We start from the raw sequence: 17,434 nt of genomic DNA, 5'->3' as shown, positions 1-17,434 counted from the left end.
TTAACGACCGAAGGACTCTCACCCACTTTCTTACCATTCCATCACTCATAATGTTTACTACGTAAACTGCACAAATCTCACGATGAATATGATGAGACATTCAGGCACTGCAGGTCATATAAACTACATACAACAAATGTCGTCCCTCAGGGATCTGTCCTTGGCCCAGTTATTTTCATTTTGTTCTTAAATGATATCCCAGAACACATACCAAACGCCAGATCTTTTCTGTATGCGGACGACACAAATATCCTGATAAACAGTAGAGGTGACACATAGCAAGATGCAGTTAATGAAACTACTTGTCATTTACAATCGTGGTTTGAAGCAAATAGACTACTCATAAATACTCAAAAAACTGTACATATGAACTTCCATACTAGACAAAATCTGTTGTTGTTGTTGTGGTCTTCAGTCCTGAGACTGGTTTGATGCAGCTCTCCATGCTACTCTATCCTGTGCAAGTTTCTTCATCTCCCAGTACCTACTGCAACCTACATCCCTCTGAATCTGCTTAGTGTATTCATCTCTTGGTCTCCCTCTACGATTTTTACCCTCCACGCTGCCCTCCAATGCTAAATTTGTGATCCCTTGATGCCTCAAAACATGTCCTACCAACCGATCCCTTCTTCTAGTCAAGTTGTGCCACAAACTTCTCTTCTCCCCAATCCTATTCAATACCTCCTCATTAGTTACGTGATCTACCCATCTAATCTTCAGCATTCTTCTGTAGCACCACATTTCGAAAGCTTCTATTCTCTTCTTGTCCAAACTATTTATCATCCATGTTTCACTTCCATACATGGCTACACTCCATACGAATACTTTCAGAAATGACTTCCTGACACTTAAATCAATACTGGATGTTAACAAATTTCTCTTCTTCAGAAACGCTTTCCTTGCCATTGCCAGCCTACATTTTATATCCTCTCTACTTCGACCATCATCAGTTATTTTGCTCCCCAAATAGCAAAACTCCTTTACTACTTTAAGTGCCTCATTTCCTAATCTAATTCCCTCAGCATCACCCGACTTAATTAGACTACATTCCATTATCCTTGTTTTGCTTTTGTTGATGTTCATCTTATATCCTCCTTTCAAGACACTGTCCATTCCATTCAACTGCTCTTCCAAGTCCTTTGCTGTCTCTGAAAGAATTACAATGTCATTAGCGAACCTCAAAGTTTTTATTTCTTCTCCATGAATTTTAATACCTACTCCGAATTTTTCTTTTGTTTCCTTTACTGCTTGCTCAATATACAGATTGAACAACATCGGGGAGAGACTACAACCCTGTCTTACTCCCTTCCCAACCACTGCTTCCCTTTCATGTCCCTCGACTCTTATAACTGCCATCTGGATTCTGTAAAAATTGTAAATAGCTTTTCGCTCCCTGTATTTTACCCCTGCCACCTTCAGAATTTGAAAGAGAATATTCCAATCAACATTGTCAAAAGCTTTCTCTAAGTCTACAAATGCTAGAAATGTAGGTTTGCCTTTTCTTAATCTTTCTTCTAAGATAAGTCGTAAGGTCAGTATTGCCTCACGTGTTCCAGTGTTTCTACGGAATCCAAACTGATCTTCCCCGAGGTTGGCTTCTACTAGTTTTTCCATTCGTCTGTAAAGAATTCGTGTTAGTATTTTGCAGCTGTGACTTATTAAGCTGATAGTTCGGTAATTTTCACATCTGTCAACACCTGCTTTCTTTGGGATTGGAATTATTATATTCCTGTGGAAGTCTGAGGGTATTTCGCCTGTTTCATACATCTTGCTCACCAGATGGAAGAGTTTTGTCAGGACTGGCTCTCCCACGGCCGTCAGAAGTTCCAATGGAATATTGTCTACTCCGGGGGCCTTGTTTCGACTCAGGTCTTTCAGTGCTCTGTCAAACTCTTCACGCAGTATCGTATCTCCCATTTCATCTTCATCTACATCCTCTTCCATTTCCATAATATTGTCCTCAAGTACATCGCCCTTGTATAGACCCTCTATATACTCCTTCCACCTTTCTGCTTTCCCTTCTTTGCTTAGAACTGGGTTTCCATCTGAGCTCTTGATATTCATACAAGTCGTTCTCTTATCTCCAAAGGTCTCTTTAATTTTCCTGTAGGCGGTATCTATCTTACCCCTAGTGAGATAGGCCTCTACATCCTTACATTTGTCCTCTAGCCATCCCTGCTTAGCCATTTTGCACTTCCTGTCGATCTCATTTTTGAGACGTTTGTATTCCTTTTTGCCTGTTTCACTTACTGCATTTTTATATTTTCTCCTTTCATCAATTAAATTCAATATTTCTTCTGTTACCCAAGGATTTCTACTAGCCCTCGTCTTTTTACCTACTTGATCGTCTGCTGCCTTCACTACTTCATCCCTCAAAGCTACCCATTCTTCTTCTACTGTATTTATTTCCCCCATTCCTGTCAACTGCTCCCTTATGCTCTCCCTGAATCTCTGTACAACCTCTGGTTCTTTTAGTTTATCCAGGTCCCATCTCCTTAAATTCCCACCTTTTTGCAGTTTCTTCAGTTTTAATCTACAGGTCATAACCAATAGATTATGGTCAGAGTCCACATCTGCCCCTGGAAATGTCTTACAATTTAAAACCTGGTTCCTAAATCTCTGTCTTACCATTATATAATCTATCTGATACCTTTTATTATCTCCAGGGTTCTTCCATCTATACAACCTTCTTTCATGATTCTTAAACCAAGTGTTAGTTATGATTATGTTGTGCTCTGTGCAAAATTCTACCAGGCGGCTTCCTCTTTCATTTCTGTCCCCCAATCCATATTCACCTACTATGTTTCCTTCTCTCCCTTTTCCTACGCTCAAATTCCAGTCACCCATGACTATTAAATTTTCGTCTCCCTTCACAATCTGAATAATTTCTTTTATTTCATCATCCATTTCTTCAATTTCTTCGTCATCTGCAGAACTAGTTGGGATATAAACTTGTACTACTGTAGTAGGTGTGGGCTTCGTATCTATCTTGGCCACAATAATGCGTTCACTATGCTGTTTGTAGTAGCTTACCCGCATTCCTATTTTCCTATTCATTATTAAACCTACTCCTGCATTCCCCCTATTTGATTTTGTGTTTATAAACCTGTAGTCACCTGACCAGAAGTCTTGTTCCTCCTGCCACCGAACTTCACTAATTCCCACTATATCTAACTTCAACCTATCCATTTCCCTTTTTAAATTTTCTAACCTACCTGCCCGATTAAGGGATCTGACATTCCACGCTCCGATCCGTAGAACGCCAGTTTTCTTTCTCCTGATAACGACATCCTCTTGAGTAGTCCCCGCCCGGAGATCCGAATGGGGGACTATTTTACCTCCGGAATATTTTACCCAAGAGGACGCCATCATCATGTAATCATACAGTAAAGCTGCGTGCCCTCGGGAAAAATTACGGCTGTAGTTTCCCCTTGCTTTCAGCCATTCGCAGTACCAGCACAGCAAGGCCGTTTTGGTTATTGTTACAAGGCCAGATCAGTCAATCATCCAGACTGTTGCCCTTGCAACTACTGAAAAGGCTGCTGCCCCTCTTCAGGAACCACACGTTTGTCTGGCCTCTCAACAGATACCCCTCCGTTGTGGTTGCACCTACGGTACGGCTATCTGTATCGCTGAGGCACGCAAGCCTCCCCACCAACGGCAAGGTCCATGGTTCATGGGGGGAGACAAAATCTAACCCCCTTCAATGCAGTTATAGTTATCGGCAAAGATGACATTACGAACAGGCAGGACACCAAATTTCTTGGACTTACCATCAGTAACACACTAAATTGGAAACCATATATTGAGGCATTGTCACAAAAGCTTAGTAAAACCTGCTATCTATTATGATCATTAAAAGACACAGCCAATGTAGATACCTTGAAGCTGGAGTACCATGCCCTGTTTGAGTCTGTCTTGAGCTACAGCCTAATCTTCTGGGGAAAGAACTCTGAGTCTCTCACAATTTTCAAGTTACAAAAACAAGTAGTAAGAATAACGAAATGAAAAAAAAGAGCTGAACACTGTAAACCACTATTTCAACAGCTAAAAATCCTGCCACTGCCATGCCTCTATGTATTGGAACTAGCTTGTTTTACAGTACAGCACTTGGACGCCCTCGACAGAAATGCAGACCGCCATCCACATGACACCAGAAATAAAACACAGTTACAAATTATAGCCCACAACACAAAATTATATGTGAATGGGGTTAAATGTATGGGCATGAAAATATACAACCACCTCCCAACAGACATAAAAACAAGCAAAAACCCATAAATAAAGAGAATTAAATTAATGGAATTGCTACTGATCACTGTTTCTATTCTGTACATGAATTTCTTGAAACAAAATTTTAATTACTTGCAATAAGCTGTTTATTCAGTTGTAAATGTTTCTACTTAGTAAGATAATTTAATTATTGTATCTAATCTATATTCTGTCTGTATCTCATATATGTATTCTGTTATGTGAACTATGTACCATAATACTTTAATTACTTTAATAAGCTGTATATTCACTTGTAGATATTTCTACTTAGTAAGATAATTTAATTATTGTTTGTTACTCATATTTTGTCTATATATCCTATATGTATTCTGCTATGAGAGTTATGTGCCACTACTGTCATCTCTCGTCATATACTATCTGAAAATAATTTTTCAAATTGGCTTGTCTTATATCATGATGTGCTTTGCTGTACAAATTGTATGATCTAAAGGACCAATAGTAAATCAAATCAAATCAAATCGATCGCTTTTATGCCTTTAGGACTAAGAAATCTTATAACAGCCCGTACTTCACAGTCGGCGGGACTCACGATTATCGGAGGCGTCTTAAACACTCAGTACACAACGTAAACAAGGAAGAACCAGACTGTAATGGCGCCAGTGCGTAGATTAAGGCACAGGATTTCAAGTAAAAATAAAATTATTGAGATATCTTAGCACGTCTTTTTTAATTTCAAAACGTTTCCTACTTAAAAAACACGCCTCGTATATACAGCGTGAAAAGTATTTAAACCGACAAACTCTGGGAGGTTGTAGGGGACATCAACACAAATATTTTCCCTAGTGTCATTTTGTGCTATGAGGAGCATTTAAACTGGTAGAGGAAGATTTCTCTGGCAGCAAATTAATTAAACCAATAAACACTTTTCCATTTTTTATGACCAAGTGACAACACATTAACACAATCCAATTTCAATACAGTAGATTTTCAAAAATGCCTCTATTGATACGTAAACAAAGGTTATGCCGCCGGATCATGTTCTGTCTTACTCGGGCTAAAACCCCAGGAGTATCCTGAATTGTTGCTGTTGCTGCTACTATCCGGGCAACCAGATTCTCTTCTGATGCAACAGGAGTTGCGTAAACAAGGTTGCGCGTCTCTCCCCACACAAAAAAGTCCAGAGGGGACATATCTGTGGATCGAGGAGGTCATGGTACAGGACCACCTCTGCCAATCCATGTTTCTGGGAACCGTCGGTCCAGGAGTCGTCGCAAACGACGACTGAAATGTGCCGGCGCTCCATCATGTTGGAACCACATGCGTTGTCTTGTAGGGAGCTGAACGTCTTCCAGAAAGTCTGGAAATGCTCTGGCGAGAAAATTGTAATAGTGCCTGCCATTTAATGGCCTAGGTGGCAGATACGGCCCAATTAAACAGTCCGCAACAACACCGACCCACACATTAAGGAAGAACCTCACTTGATGAGCGCTAGTAACTGTGGCATATGAGTTATCCTCACTTTAAACATGCGAATTGTGCATGTTGAAGACTCCATCAGGCCCGAACGTTGCTTCATCGGTAAATAATACAGAGGCTGGAAATGTAGGATGCATTTCACACTGTTCCAGGTACCACTGCAAAAACTGTGCTCTGGGTGGATAATCAACTGGTTCCAGGTTGTGGACACGCTCTAAGTGAAATGGACGTAACAATTGCTCTCGAAGGACTGTTCTTACATTCGTCTGATTCGTCTCCACGTTACGTGCAATTGCACGAGCGCTGAATGAAGGATCCCGCTACACATACTGCAAGACAGCTTGCTCAAATTGCAGCGTTCTTACCGTGCTACGGCGTCCCTGTCCAGGTAATCTGCTAAATGACCCGGTCTCACGCAGACTTTGGTACACAGCAGCAAAGGTCGTATGATGCGGGATACGGCGATTAGGATATTGTTGTTGATAAAACCGCTGTGCAGCTCGTCCGTTGTGGTGCGCTACGTAGCACGCACCAACCATACCAGGTGTGTCGCTCCATTAGTAATCAGAGACAATGCACTACTACACTGGTGGACAGCAGTTGCCTACAACTGAAGAGTGTAATACACCCTCTAACAACTGAAGATCGTAATATGGCCTCTAAGGACTGAAGAGAGTAATATGGCGTCCACTGGTTTAAATAATCCTCATAGGAAAAAATGACATTAGGGAAAAATATTTGTTTTGATGTCCCTTACAACCTCCCAAAGTTTGTCGGTTTAAGTACTTTTCACCCTGTATAGCCGGACGCGACCGTAAAAATCCGGACACGTTCGGCGGAGGCCGGACACCTGGCAGTCCTGCTGACGGACAAGACGTGAGCCGAGTAGGGCCAGAGGAGGCAGCAGGGAGCAGGTGGAGGGCAGCGGCCACCTGTTGCAGGGTTCTCCACGTGACGCATTGATCGCCGCGCGGAGAGCGCGACAGCACTTTGCAGCAAAGCCGCCGCCATCTACAGCTTCCGACTGAGCTGAGAGAGTGGCACCGCACTGACGGCTGCCTTCTGGCTGTTGCAGGGCGCTGGAGCCGAGGCGAGCCATGGGCCGCGGCTGGGCGAGCAGGGGGCTGGTGTGCGCCGCGGCGTTCTGCACCCTGCTCTGGCTGCTCTACGGCTGCTCCAGGGACGACCGACCGCTCATGGTGCCTGCCAAGGTCAGTCACCCACCTGTCAGATGGCACCTGTTCTACTGGACATCCGCAACTGCGTAGTGAAGTCGCATGTTGAGATCTCGTTCCCCGTCACTCGCTTTCCATGCAGCCTGCCTTCACTAGGCGGGCAGTTCCATCACTCACCTTCAACTGGACAAGTGCGATCCACCAGGCGTATTGCCAGAGCGGTATACACCGAGGAGACAAAAGTCGTGGGATATCGATATACACATATACAGACGGCGGTAGTACCCCGCACACAAGATGTAAAAGGGCAGTGCATTGGCGGAGCTGTCGTTTGTACTGAGGTGATTCATGTGAAAAGATTTCCGACGTGATTTTGGACACAAGGTAGAAATTAGTAGATCTGGAACGCTGAATGGTAGAGGGAGCTATACGCATGGGACATTACAATTCGTAAATCGTTAGGAACTTCAGTATTAGGACATTCACGGTGTCAAGAGTGTGCCGAGAATAGCAAACTTTCACCACGGACAAAGCAATGGTCGACGGCCGTCACTTAACGACAGAGATCAGCGCTAGCAAACAAGCAACACCGTAAAATAACGGCACAAATCAATTTGGAACGTACGACGAACGTATCTGTTAGGACAATGCGGCGAAATTTGGCGTTAATGGACTATGGCAGCAGACGACCGACACGAGTGCCTTTGCAACAGCACGACATCGATTGCAGTGCCTGTCCTAGGCTTGTGATCATATCAACTGGACGATAGAGGACTGGAAGGATTAGTCCCGATTTCAGTTTGTAAGAGCTGATGGTAGGGTTCGTGTGAAGCTAAGACCCCGAAGAGCCATCGACCCAAGTTGTGAACATGGCACTGTGCAAGCTGGTGGTCGCTCCATAATGGTGTGGAATGTATTTACATGGAACGGAATGGGTCCACTGGTCCAACTGCATGCCGTAGTGCACGAGAAACGCAGTTCATGTTTGCAAATTATTTCCTGAAAAACGTCGTGCAGGAAATAAACAAAGAAAAAATCGCGACTGGAAGTAGAAAATGTTGTTGTATGGCAAACAAAACCCTGTGATTCCGTGCTAGCAGACTTCTATATCGCCTAACATGACGTTGCAAAACATGACGGCTAAATTTCACTTGGCTTCAAATATGGCGGAGCCTTGGCCAGTGCATGTCGTTTATACACTAAGGTGACAAAAGTCATGAGATACCTCCAAATATCGTGTCTAACCTGCCTTTGCCAGGAGTAGTGCACCAACTCGACGTGCCATGAACTCAACAAGTCGTTGGAAATCCTCTGCAGAAATATTGAGCCATGATATGGTTATAGTGTCCATTGCATTGTATGTATTGTATCGTCCTAGGAACGACGGAGAGCCTCCGTCCCCGCCGCAGTCGTACAGGTCCACAACCCCACGACGACTACCGCGGTCCACTTCACCCCTCCGTCGCCCCACACCGAACCACTCTTTCAGGGTTATTGTGCGGTTCGGCCCCCTGTGGACCCCCCTCCCCCTCCGCCCCCCTCTCTCCATCCCTAGGGAACGTCTCACACCAGACGAGTATAACCCCTATGTTTGCTTGTTAGGGTTATGGTGGTACACACGTAGGTGGAGAACTTGTTTGCGCAACAATCGCCGACACAGTGTAGCAGAGGTGGAATAAGGGGAACTAGCCCGCATTCGCCGAGGCAGATGGAAAACCGCCTAAAAACCATCCACAGACTGGCCGACACACCGGACCTCGACACAAGGCCGCCAGGAGGATTCGTGCCGGGGACCAGGCGCTCCGTCCCAATCTGGAAACCCGTCCGTTAGACCGCACGGCTAACCAGGCGGGCGTATAGCTGTCAATAACTGCGAACGTGTTGCCAGTACAGGATTTTGTGCACGGACTGACCTCTCGATTACGTAACGTAAATGTTCGATTGGATTCATGTCAGACGGCCTAGGTGGCTAAATCATTCGCACGAACTATTCAGAATTTTCTTCAAATGAATCTCGAACAATTGTGTCCCAGTGACATAGCGCACTATCATCCAAAATATTGTTTCGCAACATGACGTCCGTGAATGCCTGCGACTGGTCTCAGAACTCTACCACCAGCTCTTACCAAGTGAAATGGGGATCATCTGACCACATCACGGTTTTCAAATCATCTGCTGCCCAAACGATGGTCACGAGCCCAGGAAAGGAACTGCAGGCTATGTCATGCTGCTAGCAAAGGCGTACACGTCAGTCGTCTGCTGTCGTAGCCCATTATCGACAAATTTCGCCGCTCTGCCCTGACAAATTAGTTCGCCATACGTCTCACGTTTCAAGCAGTGTTGCCTGTTTTTTAGCACTGACAAACCTACGCAATCGCCGCTGCCCTCCGTCGTTAAGTGGAGGCCATCGACCACTGTTTTTATCTCGGCGAGAGAAATACGGTATTCTTGGTACACTCTTGACCCTGAGGATCTCGGAATACTTAATTCCCTAACGATTTCCGAAATGTAACGTCCCTTGCATCTAGCTCCAACCACCATTCAGGTTCCAAGTCTGTTTATTCCTATCGTGCAGCCACAATCACGCCGGACAGCTTTCCATGCCTCATTCCGAATGACAGCTCCTTCTATACTTGGTGTACGCAATACTATCGCCATCCATATTTCTGCACATTGCTATCACATGAGGTTGTCACCATAGTGCATAGGCCGTTGCGTGTGACCCTAAGACACCGCTAAGGGAACATGGCGGCTAACTGTAAGGTAAGCTCAACTGAAAAGGAGGCCGTCGCTGTAGCGGCGTTGTATGTAATCTCAGTGTATGAATGTTTTTGTCAAGAGATGGCGTGGTGGTATTCTCAGTTCCACAGGCGGCGTTAACGGCTTCTGGACAATTTTCTCCTTTCTGGATAGCTATTTCCGCATTTCGTTGCATGAAATATCCTCCCCGATGAGTACAATCAGTAATTATCCAATTTATAAATGCAGAAGGGGGAGTATGCTCAACAAATGTGACAGGTGTACACAGAAGTGTGTCTCGCACGGTGCACAATATTCTGGGGGTGTCACTATTACACACATCAAAAAAAAGTTTGTATCACCCCCATTCCCAGAACTTTGACTGTTCAGAGATGTCACTAAACCCGCACAAAGATGCATGAGCAGCGCCTATTAGACGGAGGGGGTTCAACAGCCGATAAGTTCCAGTCCTTCCACCAGGAAGGAGCTACACGGCTCCTGTTGTCTCTAGTTCAACCATGCCTAGAAGGTCAATACCGCGGTTCGATCGCGTCCGCATTGTTACTTTGTACCAGGAAGCACTATCAACAAGGGAAGTGTCCGGGCGTCTCGGACTGAACCAAAGGGATGTTGTTCGGACATGGAGGAGATACAGAGAGACAGGAACTGTCGACCACATGCCTCGCTCAGGCCGTCCAAGCGCTACTACTGCAGTGGTTGACCGCTACCTCTGGATTATGGCTCGGAGGAACCCTGACAGCAACGCCACCATGTTGAATAATGCTTTTCGTGCAGCCACAGGACGTCGTGTTACGACTGAAACTGTGTGCAATAGGCTGCATGATGCGCAACTTCACTCCCTATGTCCATTGCTAGGTCCATCTTAGCAACCACAACACTATGCAGCGTGGTACAGATGGACCGCTCAGTATAGGCATCACGTTCTCCTCACCGATGAGTGTCGCATATGCCTTCAACCAGACAATCGAGAGGGACGTGTTTGGAGGCAACCCGGCCAGGCTGAACGCCTGAACGCATCAAGGTGGAGGTTCCCTGCTGTTTTGGGGTGACGTTATGTGGGGCCGACGAACGCCGCTGGAAGGCGCCGTCAAAGGCTGCACGCTACGTAAATACCATCCTTCGACCCACCCGTAGTGCAACCATATTGGCAACACATTGGCGAGGCATTCGTCATCATGGACGACAGTTCGCGGCCCGATCGTCACATCTTGTGAATGACTTCCTTCAGGATAACTACATTACTCGACTAGAGTGGCCAGCACGTTCTCCAGACATGAACCCTATCGAACATGCCTGGGGTGGATTGAAAAGAGCTGTTTACGGACGACGTGGCCCACCTACCACTCCGAGGGATCTAGCCGAATCGCCGTTGAGGAGTGGGAGAATTTGAATCAACAGTGCCTTGACGAACTTGTGGATAGTATGCCACGACGAATATGGGCATGCATCAGTGCAAGAGGACGTGCTACTGCGTATTAGAGGCACCGGTGTTTACAGCAATCTGGACCACCACTTCTGAAGGTCTCGTTGTATGGTCGTACGACATGCAATGTCTGGCTTTCATGAGCAATAAAAAGGGCGGAAATTATGTTTACGTTGATCTCTATTCCAATTTTCTGTATAGGTTCCGGAGCTCTCTGAATCGAGGTGGTGCATAACGTTTTTTGGTGTGTGTATGTAGCGGGACGCGTATAGATTAAGGACATGTCACACCCTCAACGGGCGGCTTTGGCACGATTTCAGCTGTGGAGGAGCTCATATGGACTAACTGTCGCCTCACATCACCAGACGTCACATTGATGTCGTATTGTTGACAAGCAAAGTAAGTATGCGTCTCATAATTCAGGAAAAGCTTCGTTACGGCAAAGTTTGTGCACAATGGGTGCCCGAGCAACTTTCAGAGAATCAGTAGACGGTGATAATGGAGATTTGTCTAGTGTGAGGTTCCAGATGAGCTATTTAGCATATCCCTAAAATGCTGTAAGTCCAATCCCTTGCAACTTACAGAGAAAGGATGCTCCACAAAACATCATGCAAATTTAAGAAAAGTACAACGTAGCGCAGCGGACATGTCTCATTGAATAATAACTGTCAGAACTGGCCCAGTCAAGTCTGAACATACAGGAACCACACCAGGAATATATTAAGTAAGGGGATCATCTCTCTGCAATAGAAAATAAAAACATCACTGTAACAGTTTGGTTTATTATGTATGATGAGATAAAAGGAATTATTCAGATAATTCAAGGAGACGAAAATTTAATTGTGATGGGGGACTGGAATTCCACAGTAAGAAAAGGAAAAGAACGAAAAATAGCAGGTAAGTATGGACTGGGGTAAGGGAATGAAAGTGGAAGCCATCTGGTATAATTTTGCACAGAGCATAATTGAATCATCGCTAACACTTGGTTTAAGAATCATAAAAGAAGGTTGTATACGTGGAAGAGATCTGAAGGTACCGGAACGTTTCTGGTTGACTATATAATGGTCAGACAGAGATTTAGGCTGGCTCTGAGCACTATGGGACTCAACTGCTGTGGTCATAAGTCCCCTAGAACTTAGAACTACTTAAACCTAACTAACCTAAGGACAGCACACAACACCCAGCCATCACGAGGCAGAGAAAATCCCTGACCCCGCCGGGAATCGAACCCGGGAACCCGGGCGTGGGAAGCGAGACGCTACCGCACGACCACGAGATGCGGGCAGAGATTTAGGAGCCAGATATTAAATTGTAAGACATTTCCAGGCGCAAATGTGAACCCTGATCGGAATTTGTTGGTTATGAACTGCAGATTAAAACTGAAGAAATTGGAAAAAGGTAGGAAATTAAGATCATGGGACCTGTACAAGTTGAAAGAATCAGAGATTGTTGAGAGTTGAATAGGGAGCGTTGGGCAACAGTTGATTAGAACAGGGGAAAGGAATACAGTAGAAGAGGAATGGGTAGTTTCAAGAGATCAAATAGCGAAGTTACCGGAGGATCAAATACTTAAAAGGACAAAGCCCAGTAGAAATTCTTGGATAACACAAGAGATATAGAATTTAACTAATGAAAGAAGAAACTTCAAAAATACAGCAAACGAATCGACTGAAAGGGAAAACAAACATTTAAAAAATGAGATTGACAGGAAGTGCGAAATGGCTAAGCAGGAATGGATGGAATACAAATGCAAGGACGTAGAAGCATATTTCACAAACGGAAAGACAGATATCACCAACAGGAAAATTAAAGTGACCTATGGGAAAAAGAGAAAATGCTGAATGAATATCAAGAGCTCAGACGGAAAGCCAGTACTAAGCAAAGAAGGGAAAGCTGAAAGGTGGAAGGAGTATAGACAGGGTCTATACATGGGAAGGGAACTTCAAAGCAATATTATGGGAAGCGGACGTAGATGAAGATGAGGTGGGAGATATAATACTGTGAGAAGAATTTGACAGAGCTCTGAAAGATCTAAGCCGAATGGAGGATCCTGCGGTAGATGAAATTCCGTGAGAACTAGTGACAGCCTTTGAAGAGCCAGCCATGAAGAAACTCTTCCACCTGGTGTTCATGATGTATGAGACTGGTGAAATACCCTCAGAAGAATATAGTAATTCCAAGTTCCGATAGGTGTGAAAATTACCGAACTATGAATTTAATAAGTCATGGTTGGAAAATACCAACACGAACTCTTTACAGAAGAATGGAAAAAACTGGTACAAGCCGGTCTCGCAGAAGATCAATTTGGATTCCGGAGAAATGCAGGAACATGTGAGGCAATTTTTACCCTACGATTAATCTTAGGAGATATGTTAAAGAAACAGAAACCTACGTGTGTAGCATTTGTAGACTTACAGCAAGCTTTTGACAATGTTGAGTCGAATAGTATCTTTGAAATTCTGAAGGTAACAGGGGTAAAATGTCGGAATCGAAAGGCTGTTTACAACTTGCACAGAAACCAGGCGCCAGTTATAAGAGCAGAGAAACGTGAAATGGAGACAGTGGTTGAAAAGAGAGGTTTGTAGCCTATCTTCGATGTTATTCAACACGTAAATTGAACAAGCAATAAAGTAAACCAAAGAAAATTTTGGAGTAGGAATTAAAGTTCAGGGAGAAGAAATGTAATTTTTCAGGTTGGCCGATGACACTGTAATTTTGTCAGAGGCAGCAAAGGACTTGGAAGAGCAGTTCAGTGGAATTGATAGAGTCTTCAAAGGAGGGTAGAAGATGAACATCAATAAAAGCAAAATAAGGATAATCGAATCTAGGCTGATTAAATCAGTTGACGCTAGGGCAATCAGATTAGGAACAAGACACATAAAGTAACAGATGAGTTTTGCTATTTGGCCACCAAAATAACTGATGATAGCAGAAGCAGAAAGGACTGGCGACGGCAAGAAAATTATTTCTGAAGAAGAGAAATTTGGTAACATCGAATATGAATTTAAGTGTTACGAAGTGATTTCTGAAAGTATTTATCTGGAATATAGCCATGTACAGATGTGAAAAATGGACAACAAACGGTTTAGACAAAAAGAGAATACAAGCTTTCAATATGTTTTGTTACAGAAGAATGTTAAAGAACGGATGGGTCGGCCACGTAAGTAATGATGCGGTATTGAATAGAATTGGGAAGACAAGAATTTTTGGCATAACTTAACCAAAAGAAGGCATCGGTTGACAGGACACATTCTGAGACATCGGAGGGATCACTAATTTAGTGATGGACGGAAGTGTGGGGGTAAGATTCGTACAAGGAGACCAAGAGATGAATACAGTGAGCAGATTCAGAAGGATGTAGGTTGCAGTAGTTAATCGGAGATGAAGAGGCTCGCACGGGATGGAGTAGCATGGAGAGCTGCATCAGACCAGTCTTCGGACTGAAGACCGCAACAAAAACACCGTAAGCACAACAATTTTAATTACCTACTGAGAGAATTATGTGAATATTTAACAAATGGGATTGGTATTGTATGTGTGGAGTCTAACCTTGACACTGGTGGGTGAAAATACACTGAAACACCAAAGAAACTGGTATACGCATGCGTTTTCTAATACAAATATATACAGGATGTTTCACTAAAAGTGTTTGCCTCTGTAAGTTACGAAGTAATAGGCGACGGAAATATTTATTGCGGTAGGTCATCATAAGAAACGTTACACTGTCTGCGGAGCTATGAACATAGTTTATTGTATTATTATCCAAAGAGTTACAGCAAAAAGATACAACTTTTTAAATGGAACAATAGTTGTTTCTATCGCGCACTGGAATCAGAAACACCAGCTGTGTATACATGAATTTAAATTACATTCGTATAGTCTATAGTTTGGGAGCTACAACCCTTTAAGCCGGCCGAAGTGGCCGTGCGGTTAAAGGCGCTGCAGTCTGGAACCGCAAGACCGCTACGGTCGCAGGTTCGAATCCTGCCTCGGGCATGGATGTTTGTGATGTCCTTAGGTTAGTTAGGTTTAACTAGTTCTAAGTTCTAGGGGACTAATGACCTCAGCAGTTGAGTCCCATAGTGCTCAGAGCCATTTGAACCATACAACCCTTTAAAGATTCAGGGGCAGATACCACACGCTGTACATAATATATGGCTGTGTGGTGGGTAATGCTTGTTCTGGTGGAGGGAAGTTGATTTAAATGAGATGTTCAAATGTGTGTCCATGTTCCTGAATGCACAATGCAATGCGCCTTCTGAAGAATCTCCGGACGAGATGTAACATCACCGGTGTCACGGAATAACATGCGTCCTCGATGCGCCGTTTTAGATCATCTGGGGTTATGGGCTCAGTGACATAAACACGATCCTTTAGATATACCCACAAAAAGAAATCTAATGGTGTTCAATCGGGCCACCTTGCCGGCCATGAATGAGGACCATGGGGCCCCAACCACCTTCCTGCAAACCTGTTGTTTAGTTCTTCCACAACAGCACGCGCAGAATGGGTTGGGTGAACACGTTGCTGCATCCACATATGGACTATAGTGTGTAGACACACATGTTCAAGGAGACCACCCAAACTGTCGACTATAAACGCGCGATATGACTCACCTGTCAGTGTACCTGGGAAGTCGTGTGGACTGATGATTTCATCCCCAAGGATTCCACACCATACATTAATAGAACACCTACGTTGACGGTCGACAGGTCGTACCCACCGAGGATTGTCTGCGGCTCAGTAGTGAAAGTTATGGCGATTCACTGCACCATAATTTGTGAACGTGGGCTCATCAGAGAACATAACACCTTCTAAAGACCCGAGCGTGAAATTATGCATGGCCCTTTCACAGAATGTAACTCTCGCACGGAAATTGTTCCCATGCAGCTCCTGGGTCAGTGACAGGCGGCACTGGTGAAACACAGATGTGAGACTGACACCAGCCACTGCAGCAACGGCTCATAAGCTGACATGAGGATCGTGGTGTACTGCAGCTAAAACAAACACCTCCGTCTCCTCACCTCTCGCAGTTCTTCGTCTGTTACTGCGCGGGATCACCAGACTGCCTGTTTCCTGAAGTCGTTGTTCGGCACGTAAGAACGTAATGGCTGCCGGTGCTCTTCGCCTAGGATATCTCACGGCGTACGCCATGGCTGCTTCAGTGGCATCGTGTCGGCACTCGCCGAGCATCAGCAATATGTCAACGTACACGTTGTTCGTGTATGCCATCTTCATCCGATGTCAGTAACTGTGGTATACTGAGCCCCGTTTATTTGTGTGGCTCGAACTGTCGGGTATATGGCCTTGTGCGGCGACAGTCGGCAGTCTAACAGCGCATCGAGGAAGTTTATCAAAAATGGTTCTGAGGTCATCAGTCCCCTAGAACTTAGAACTATTTAAAACTAACTAACCTAAAGACATCACACACACATCCATTCCCGAGGCAGGATTCGAACCTGCGACCGTAGCGGTCGCGCGGTTCCAGACTGCAGCGCCTAGAACCGCTCGCCCACCCCGGCCGCCTAGGAAGTTTCTCGCCCCGTGACACAGGATAAGTTACAACTCGGCCGCACCACATTTAGAAGGCGCATTACGTTATGCGCAGCGTATGTGATATCTGCCCCTGAAATTTTGAAGGGTTGTAGCTCCCAAACTAAAGGCGATAGGAATGTAATTTAAACTGATACATACACAGCTGATGTTACTGATTCCAGTGCATGATAGAAACAACTATTGTTCCATTTAAAAAATTGTATCTGTTTGCTGTAACTCTATGGATAATAACACAATAAACTATTTTCATAGCTCCGCAGACAATGTAACTTTTCTTATGGTGACCTACCGCAATAAATATTTCCGTTGCCTATTACTTCGTAACTTACAGAGTCAAACACATTTAGTGAAACACCCTGCATAAAGAGACAGAATACGGTGCTGCGGTCGGCAACGCCTGTGTTAGGCAACAAGTGTTTCGCGCAGTTGTTGGATGGGTTACTACTGCTACAATGACAGGTTATCAAGATTTAAATGAGTCTGAACGTGGTGTTATAGTCGGCGCACGAGCGATGGGGCACAGAATCTCCGTGGTAGCGATGAAATGGGGATTTTTCCGTGCGACCATTTCAAAAGTGTACTGTGAATATCAGGAATCCGGTAAAACATCAAACCTCCGACATCGCTGAGGCCAGAAAAAGTTCCTGCAACAACGGGACCAACGACAACTGAAGAGAATCGTTCAGTGAGACAGAAGTGCAACCCTCCCACAAATTGCTACAGATTTCAATTCTGGGCCATGAACAAGTTTCAGCGTCCGAACCATTCAAGGAAACATCATCGATGAAGGCCCACTAGTGTATCCTGGATG

General features: G+C 44.6%; 1 protein-coding gene across 1 annotated transcript in view; it reads left to right on the top strand.

Annotated features, from left to right (window-relative positions):
- Window positions 1-6,806: 6,806 nt before the first annotated feature.
- LOC126467957 (protein-tyrosine sulfotransferase-like) overlaps window positions 6,807-17,434 on the top strand; it is a 148,808-nt gene continuing 138,180 nt past the window's right edge. The window contains exon 1 of the mRNA XM_050096514.1: window positions 6,807-6,920. Coding sequence (XP_049952471.1) covers window positions 6,807-6,920 — 114 coding nt within the window. The remainder of the gene's footprint in view (window positions 6,921-17,434) is intronic.

This window comes from Schistocerca serialis, chromosome 1, assembly GCF_023864345.2.
Source record: "Schistocerca serialis cubense isolate TAMUIC-IGC-003099 chromosome 1, iqSchSeri2.2, whole genome shotgun sequence".
Lineage (NCBI taxonomy): Eukaryota > Metazoa > Arthropoda > Insecta > Orthoptera > Acrididae > Schistocerca > Schistocerca serialis.
Note: the sequence above shows the minus strand (reverse complement) of the source record. Positions and strands in the feature narration are given on the sequence as shown.